This window comes from Elephantulus edwardii, unplaced genomic scaffold, assembly GCF_000299155.1.
Source record: "Elephantulus edwardii isolate Elephantulus edwardi_28Jun2011 unplaced genomic scaffold, EleEdw1.0 scaffold00221, whole genome shotgun sequence".
Taxonomy (NCBI): Eukaryota; Metazoa; Chordata; class Mammalia; order Macroscelidea; family Macroscelididae; genus Elephantulus; species Elephantulus edwardii.
The window spans coordinates 3,607,805-3,617,602 of record NW_006399971.1 but is presented as its reverse complement, the minus strand read 5'-3'; the positions used below and the strand labels follow the sequence as shown (position 1 = coordinate 3,617,602).

Below are 9,798 nucleotides of genomic sequence, written 5' to 3'. Positions count from 1 at the left end.
GCTGCTGGGTGAAATAATATATCAGAGTTGTTTTGATTTGCATCTCTCTGATAGGTACAGATTTTTAACATTTCTTCATATGTTTGTTTGCCATCTGAATGCCGGTTTTGGTGAAGTATTCATTCATTACCTGTGGCTATTTTGTGATTGGATTGTTTACCTTTTTCTTGTATTTTATAAATTTTATATATAAGTTATCAGATATGTGATTGCTAATTATTTTTTCCCCAGTCTGTGGGTTTCCTTTTTACCCTGTTGGAGAAGTTTTTTTATGTGCATAAGGATTTGAGTCTAAGAAGATCCCATTCATCTATTTTATTCTTTCCTGGTTGTAGGTTCATCTATGACTTTTAGTGACCTCAAAAACAATGTATCTGAACCTTGTCCTCACCTGTGCATTCCTCATCATTTATGATATACTTAATCCCATTGTTAGAGTCACTGTGTCAATGCATCTCATTGAGAGTCTTCCTTTCTTTCATGGACCCTCCACATTTCCAAGCATGATGTCCTTTCCCAAGGGCTGGACCTTCAGAACAAACATGCTCAAAGTATGTTGAACCCGATATTTGATGCCTGTTTGTTCTATGAGTTCTACGAGAACCCTTCATTGCCTAGATCTTGTATTTCCTTGTCCTAAAGTATAAATGACACATTGCCCACTTTCTCATCTTTAAGGAGACCCTGTTTGAACATTTTTCTGAAGACATACTTGCTCTTTTAGCAGTCCATGAGATCTTCATCACTCTTCTCCAACACAGTGGCTAAAAGGCACAAATTCTTCTGTCATCTTTACTCATTATCCAACTTTCAGATGCTCCAGTTCCTGGGACCTTATTTTTTGCCAATGCAGCTTGAACTTCTACTTTACTAACTTGATTCAAGTACCTTCACTACATGATCGGTTCCTGGTCATGTGCTGCTTCATGAAAAGATTCGGTGTCAGCCTATTCTTTTGGTAAAGTAATTTTGTGTATTTCTTTTATGTTCTTTTGATGCCTTCTGCATCATTCAAGATTTGTTCTTTGAATCCTTCAGTATTGTAACTCAAATCTCTTTAATTTCTAATTGCAACTTTATTTTTCAGTTTTTCCTATTTGTGCAGTTCCAACTGTTCTTCCCTCTAGCTCTTCTAACTCTTTGCACATTTTATCTGAATACAAATTTTATACTCTTAGACTTTAGATTTTTAATAGAAATTTTTGTATTATCATATTAGATCCTCACAACAATATGTGAAAGTGCGAAAGGCATCATTTCTACTTTAGGACAAGGAAATATAATATCTATGTTATGAAGGGTTCTAGTAGAACTCATGGAACAAGCAGGCATCAAAAATAGGGTTCAAATTGTTGTTGTTATGTGCCATTGAGTCATCTTTGACCCATAGTGGTTCTATGTACAATAACTCTGAACCCTGCCCTATCCTGAGCCAGTCTTGCTGACTCTGACACAACTATCCCCATTACACCAGTTACTTTTGTCATTTTTAGTCATTCATTGTCCAGCTCTCTGATGCATAGCATCTAATTGCAAAGACCATGGCCTGGATCAAATGTACCTCAGTCCCTAGAATGGCATCATTACACTTTAGCACTTTGGAGAAGTTCTTGAAAGCAGACTTCCCCAAAGCAATTCATCTTTTGATTTCCTGACTGCTCGTGCCAAGAGTGTTGATTGTGGAGTTGAGCAAGCTGAAATTGTTAGAATGCTCAAACTCTTCACCATCTATCATGGTTCGGCCAATTGGTCAAGTGGTGAGAATCTTCATTTCTTTATGTTGAGCTTCAATCCATATTGAAGACTACAGTCCTTGAGCCTCTGCAGCAAAATGCTTCAGGTCCTCCTCAGTTTGGGCAAGCAAGTTTGTGTCATCTACGTAACACAGACTGTTGATAGGTCTTCCTCCAATCCTGATGCCACGTTCCTCTTCATAAAACTCAGCCTCCTGAATGATCTGTTCTACACACTTACTGAAAGGTATGGAGACAGGACACATTCCTGATGCACTCCTTTCTCATTTTTGAAAGTCCTATTATTCTTAATTTAGTGATCTCCACTCTGTAGAAGGGAAATATAACAATAAGTTTGGACAAACTATAACTGAAAAGCAATGTACACAATAAAATACCTGATTTAAGAGTATTTAGAGATTACTGTGAAACACATTACTATAGAGTCAATTCTGACTCATGAAACCCCATGTGTTTAAGAGTAGAACTGTACTTTGTAGTGTTTTCCGGGGCTGTGATCTTTCACAAGGAGACCACCCATCCTTTACTCTCAGCTGAATGCTTAATTACTTTCAAAACACAAGTTAGTGTTCTTCTTAAATTCATTAAACTGTTTTCTGTTGTTTGACAGGTAAATTAAAAAAAAACCAAACAACCCCACTAAGAGAAGTGTCTTAGTTGTTCCAGTGAAAAAATACAAAAAGTGAGTGGCTTTCACAAATTTATAAACTCACAATTTACCAAAAAAGAAAGAAAACAATTCAAACTCCCTTCCGTTGAGATGAGTATCACACTAGTGACCTTCTATTGATTTTTCTAAGGCTGTAAATCTTAATGATTGAAGACTCTGATCTTTTTCCTATCTGGTAGATAATGAAAGCAATTAAAGTGCTTTACCACCAAGGCTCCTCACAGTTTAGGAGACTAGAAGTTTGAGTTCAGATTGCAGATGCTAGGGAACACCTTTCTCTGTGTTGACTCTGAAGGAGAAAAGTTCTTGTGCTTTTGCTTTGGAGTATTGTCATATGGCTTGATATGTATTTTCCCTCACTTCTGCTTTCTAAATTATTTAATCTCTTTATATTTTAAAACAAAGAGACTCCAGATAACACCCTTCACTAACCTTGGCTCATTAATAACAGAGACAGTCCATGCCCACATGGGATTATGATCACTGACGTTGTTGATGTTAGGTGCCATGAAGTCAGCCACAACTCTATGAACAGCAGAACTGAACCTTGCCCCATCCTGCTCCATCCGTGCTCGAGTCCATTGTTAGAATCACTCTGTCAAACCACTTTGTTGGGAGTCCTCCTCTTTCTCGGACCTTTTATCTTTTCAATATGATTTACCTTCTTAAGGAGTAGTTTTACCTTCTTAAGGAGAAGTTTTACCATCATTTTTTTTTCTTTTTTTGGCTGAGTACAGTGTACTTATTGATAAAACATGACACGATGGGCTCTCCAAGGCCCTGCCTTTTCTCAGGGGGATTTTATGGAAACTGTGTCAAGGATGTGAGATTCTCAGTGTGTGGGAGGATCAAGTAGGGACAAGGACTCCTCTCCAGCTGAGGGTCTCTATCTCTCATTTCTAGTGCTGTTGCTGGGGCTGGTGGTCTAAGGGACTCTTGTTCTTTGGAGGCCATGTGAACCATCAGGTCGACCACCTGGTTTCTGTAGACAAATTCATTATCATACCAGGAAATGAGTTTGACAAAGTGGTCGTTCAGAGCAATGCCAGCCCCAGTATCAAAGGTGGAAGAGTGGGTGTCACTATTAAAGTCACAGGAGACAACCTGGTCTTAAGTATATCCCAGAATGCCCTTGAGGGGTCCTTCTGATGCTTGTTTTACTACTTTCTTGATGTCATCATATCTGGCAGCTTTCTTCAGACATCAGGTCAGGTCCATACTGACACATTGAGGGTGGGGACAGGGAAAGCCATGCCGGTAAGTTTACCATTTAGTTCAGGGGTGACCTTGCTCACGGCCTTGGCAGCACCCGTAGATGCAGGGATGATGTTCTAGGCAGCGAAGTTGCACCACCTTTACCTCTAAGGAGCACCTGGTTCCTCCAAGACAGACTTTCAGCAGACTGTAGGCTATTCAGTACTCTTCTCCAACACCAAGTTCAAAGACATCAATTCTTCTTCTGTAATCCTTATTTATAAATTCAAAGTTAGGATTTACAACACATATTTTGGAGAGTGCAATTCAATTCACAACATTTTACCCTTTGCTCCCTAAACTTTACCTTTATTACATGTTTCACCTATCACATCATTCCAAATCTCTTAAATCCATACCACATCCAAAGTCTCATGCTCCAAATCTTCAGTAAAATATGAGTGAAACTTTAGGTGTATTCCATCTTGGAACAAACTTTCTCTTCATATGTTAATGTGAAATCTAAAATACAGACTATTTGCTTTCAAAATACAATACATGTGGATCATAAACAAGGTTTTCTAACCTCCATTAAAACAGAGAAAATTGAAGGGAATTAAGAGATAAAAGGTTGCCAACAAGCCCCAAATCCAGCAAAATAATTTTAATCAGCTCTCTAGGTTTATATAATCTTGGAGGTTTTTTAGGCAACATCTAGGCATTAGCCCATCCCTCAGCCCAACCCCTACGCTCCTGACATTCTGGATTGAAAGTGGCAGTTCTTTTGGTCTTGGACTTTATTTTTGCTTTCCAGAGCCAATGGGCTAGCACCTTTTCTCCAATGGCTTGGAGTGGCTCCATTCTAGTTTATCTCACTGAGAATGCAGCTTTTTTCATCTTGGTGAGCACAAATCTTCTGCACCTTGAGCATGATAGTCTTGTCCTTCAAATTTGAGCAGTAGCTCCATTTCCCTGGTACACCTTAAGGTCAGCCACACATTGTGAGTTGGCAAAGATCCTACTCTTTGAATCACAAATGACTGTGGCCCTGCTTCTTTTTCATCTCCACTAGACTATAGCCAAACCTTTGATGCTAAGATAGTGTTCCTGCCTGTAGTTGTTCAAATCATCAGTCTTGCTGATCTCTGAGTGGCTTCTTTCTTTTCTTGAAAGACAACACCTACTGGATATATGGCACATTTCCTGACTGTAGATTCTAAAAGGCAATCTCCTTTCCTTTTGTCTTTTCTCCTGTTTCCTTTGCTCTAAGTTTGTAACTTTTCTGTTGTGTTTGGTTGATTGATTAATTTGTAAGTCACAAGCTTAATCTAGTTAACAAAAGATTATGTAGCCATTCCTTGGTGAATATTTGATTCGAAATCAAACCCAGATTTTTCAAACCGTTTATTTTCATTTTGAATAGTTCACATAGTTGACCTTTTCCTCTTACATTTCACTGTAAGTATTAAAGATAAACTGTATAACTGTTTTAAGAATTTGCTTAGAATTATCCTTAACCAGATATCCCAGTTCATCACCTACAAGTTCTAATATGCACCAAACATTTGAACATTCAGACAAGATTTTGTTAATTTTCTTTTTAAAGAAAACTATCCTTTCACTGTCCAATTATATGTTCATTATTTTCTTTTAAAGCCTCACCTGAAGTGCATTTAGCATCCACAAGAACCACAAGAAGACTCAATACTAGTCTTGGAGAAGGCTTCATTTTGGTGGGATTCTCAGACTGGCCACACCTGGAATTAGTCCTTTTTGTCTTTATTTCTGTTTTCTACTCTCTAACTCTCTTTGGCAATATCACTATCATCATCCTCTCCCGTGTGGATATTCGGTTGCACACTCCCATGTACTTTTTCCTCTGTCATCTCTCTTTCCTGGACCTCTGCTTTACCTCCAGCACTGTGCCACAGTTTCTGATCAACTTTCATGGATCAGACCACACCATCACCTATGGAGGCTGTGTGGCTCAGCTCTTCATCTCCCTTGCCCTGGGTTCCACTGAATCTGTGCTTCTGGTGGTGATGGCTTTTGACCGCTATGCTGCTGTCTGCCGACCGCTCCACTACACAACCATTATGCACCCACGTCTCTGCCAAACACTTGCTGCTATCTCCTGGATTGGAGGATTCATAAATTCTCTGGTTCAGACATGCCTCATGATGTCTATGCCTCTCTGTGGCTTCCATCGCCTCAATCACTTCTTCTGTGAGATGCCTGTGCTCCTGAAGCTGGCTTGTGAGGATAAACAAGGGGCAGAAATGAAGATGTTTGTAGTCCGAGTCATCATCTTGCTGATTCCTGTATCACTAATTCTAGGCTCCTATGGACGCATTACTCAGGCAGTGCTGAGAGTCAACTCAACTTCTGGACGCAGAAAGGCATTTGGGACTTGCGGGTCACACCTCCTAGTGGTTTCCTTTTTTTATGGCTCAGCCATCTACACATACCTTCAACCTACGCATAGTTATTCCCAGAGTCAGGGAAAATTTGCTGCTCTTTTTTATACTATAATTATTCCTATGCTCAATCCTCTGATTTATACCCTAAGGAACAAAGACATGAAAGGGGCTTTGAGAAAGGTAGTGTGGAAAGGCAGAAACTTGAGCTAAGCAGGGCAGTACAATTGTCAGTAATATTTCTTAGCTCATAAAGCTCATCCTCTTCTTGGAAGAACAATTGATCAGTAGAAAGTAGTCCTTGGTAGAAAGTAGTCCCAAGGTTTGAGCATCTTTTTTCGGTTGTTTGAGAGTTGGAAGTGAGAATCTCTTAATGCTCTTTATATTCAATGGCTACAATTGTTTAATTGTTTCATGGAAAAGAGTAAGCATTGAACTATAAAACAATTTTCCAAAGAAATGAGTGTATGTAACACTTTTGGAAGAGGGTCGTCTTCTAGGTAATCTGAAAGTAAGATAAGATTTAATGTAAAATGATAACACCTTTCTAAAGTCAATGATTTCCAGAATGATTCCATGTCAGCTAGCTCCTGCTCTTCTACAAATTATCTGTGATCCTGACCATCACTCCCACATTTCAGGGCCTATTTCTAAGGTCTCTTCACAATCATTGGAAGAAATTAAAATGTCATTAATAGAGGTGATTACATATAGTATTTAAAGTAAGAAATAGATTCCTGTTTGGAGAAAAAGGCAAAATAATTACAGAGGCATTGACTCAAGAGATATATAGTTCATTAGACCCAAGGGTTTTATACAGCTGATTGGTATCGTGAGAAATATATTGTATGAACTAGAGAGAATAGAGAAAAAAATAAGCACAGAAATAGTGAACTAAGGGGAAGTAATAGAAGAAAGAAGAAAGAATAGTAAAGAGTAACAGAGATTAGAAAAATAAGCACCTGTGGAAAATGTTGGGAACTTCAGGAAACTCTCAGCCAAAATGTAAAGACAATTGATATCTAAGTTTCTACCACTGTCATACTTAAATGTTGACATCATGTTAAATTGTAAGAAACTCGTAAGTAAAATCTTACAGTCCCTATAATCTTTGTGTTGAATTAATCTTTTATTCCAATAACTAATATTTAATATTTTTTTAAAAATTCTTTCAGAAGGACTGTCATTAATGCAGCACCATTCTTAGTCCATTGTTATGTTTCTACTTACTCATGACAAAAAAGAAGTCCATAGGGTTTACTTAATTTTTCCACCTTCATATAATAATTGATTACCTGGGGAGATGGGAATACCAGAGGAATGTCTATCTGTGTTTTATTGACTATGCAAAGGCACTTGACCATGTAGATCATAACAAACTATGGCTGACTCTGAGAAGAATGGAAATCCCAGAACACTTGATCGTCCTAATGCGAAACTTATACTTGGACCAGGAGGCAGTCGTCAGAACAGAACAAGGGAACACTGCATGGTTCAAAATTGGGAAGGGCGTAAGCCAGGGATGCATCCTATCTCCATACCTTTTCAACCTATATGCAGAACAGATTATCCGGGAGGCTGGGCTCTATGAGGAGAAATGTGGGGTCAAGATTGGTGGATGATTTATCAACAACCTGCGTTATGTGGATGACACAACCCTGCTTTATGAAACTGAAGAGGACCTGAAGCACCTGCTGCAGAGGGTCAAGGACTGCAGCCTACAATATAGATTAAGGCTCAATGTCAAGAAGACAAAGATTCTCACCACTGGACCAATTGGCAGCATCAGGATGGATGGTGAAGAGATTGAGATTGTACACAGCTTTAGTTTGCTTGGCTCCATAGTCAACAGTCTTGGCACCAGCAGCCAGGAAATTAAAAGGCGCATTGCCATGGGAAAGTCTGCTGTTAGGGACCTCTCCAAAGTACTGAAGAGCAATGGTGTCTCTCTGGAGACTAAGGTGAGTCTGATGGTCTTCGCAATCACTTGTTATGCATCAGAGAGTTGGACAATGACCAAGGAGGATAGAAGGAGAATTGATGTCTTTGAGCTGTGGTGCTGGAGAAGAGTATTGAGAATACCATGGACTGCTAGGAAAACAAACAGATTTGTCCTGGTAAGGGTTAAACCGGGTGGCTCCTTGGAAGCGAAGATTCTGAGGCTCCATCTAACATACTTTGGACATGTTGTGAGGAGGGACCAGTCCCTGGAGAGGGATATCATGCTTGGGAGGGTGGAGAGACAGCACAGGAGGGGAAGACCCTCTATGAGGTGGATTGATTCAGTGACTGGGGTAATTGGGATGGGAGTGTCAGAGACAGTGCGATTGGCAGAGGACAGAGCGGAGTTTAGGGCTGTTGTACATAGGGTCGCTATGAGTCGCAAGCGACTTGACGGCACATAACAACAACAACAACATATAATAAACATGATGGGAAGCTGAGCTTCAAGTTTCTGTAACTCTAGATGTTTGTAACTTACACATATTTTTTGAATTGATTTTTAATAGGTATGTATGTGTTTAGGAAGGGAGCTCTGATGGACTAGTGATAAGTAGCTATGCTACAAGCCCAAAGACATAACTCAGGCTGTTAATTAATCCTCATCCTATACTGGCGCCACATTCTTCTTCATAAAGGCCAACCTTCTGATTGATCTGTTCTGCATATAGATTGAAAAGGTATGGAGAAAGGCTACGTCCCCGACAACTGTTGTCTTGATTTTGAACTATGCAATGTTCCCTTGCTCTGTTTGGACAACAGTTACCTGGTCAATGTGTACGTTTTATGTGAGGCAAATCAGGTTCTGGTATTCCAATTTTTCTCAACGTTAGGCATAATTCGTTGTGATCCACAGAGTCAAATGTCTTTATTTAGTTGGTAAAAAACAAATAGAAATCCTTCTGGTACTCATGGCTTTCAGCCGAGATACATCTGATATGAGCAATGGTATCTCCAGTACCATGACCTCTTCTAAAACCAGCTTGAGTTTTTTTAATGGTTAGGGACTCATTTTGGAGCAGTTTTACCCAAGAAGTAGGACCTTTTTTTATCATACAGCCCCTTTGGACCCACAGTACTTGTGTAAAGTACAAGCTTTGAAGGGTATCCCTATCTGGATGTTACCACAGTATGCCTTCCTTGAGTCTTAGACAGAATGTGCCAACATTCTCAAAGAGCACATTCTGCCATGTCTATGCAGGCTTCAACTGATTTGGTGACATGATATCTGTATGCTTCATTTGCTAGTAACAGTACAACAGTAATTTGTCAGTTTGTTGTATTGGAGGAATTCGTTATTCTAATTACTATAGCACTTGTCTGTCAGTTTGCTGTACGTGATAACTTGTGGTTTTCTGTGATGCTGAAAGCTATGCCACAGTATTTCAAATGCTACAAGAGTCACCTAAAGTGGATACGTTTAGTAGAGGCCTTAGATTAAGACAGACTAGGAAGCAGGACTTTACATCCACTTCTTAAAAAGTAGGCCTCTCATCTCATCCCTGATTTCAAATCCTACTACACTGCTGTGGTGGTTAAGACAGCATGGTACTGGTACAATTACAGGCACATAGATCAATGGAATAGAATTGAGAGCCCAGAAATCAGCCCATCTACATATGGTCAACTGATTTTTGACAAGGAGATGAAATCAGTTAAGTGGGGAAATGACAGCCTTTGTAACAAACGGTGCTGGCAAAATTGGAAAAATATCTGCAGAAGACTCAAGCAAGATCCACACCTCACTCCATATAAAAAAAAA

General features: G+C 39.4%; 1 protein-coding gene across 1 annotated transcript in view; it reads left to right on the top strand.

The window, feature by feature from the left end:
• LOC102866019 (olfactory receptor 10-like) overlaps positions 1-6,248 on the top strand; it is a 16,856-nt gene extending 10,608 nt beyond the window's left edge. The window contains exon 2 of the mRNA XM_006898162.1: positions 5,275-6,248. Coding sequence (XP_006898224.1) covers positions 5,275-6,248 — 974 coding nt within the window. The remainder of the gene's footprint in view (positions 1-5,274) is intronic.
• Positions 6,249-9,798: the final 3,550 nt, after the last annotated feature.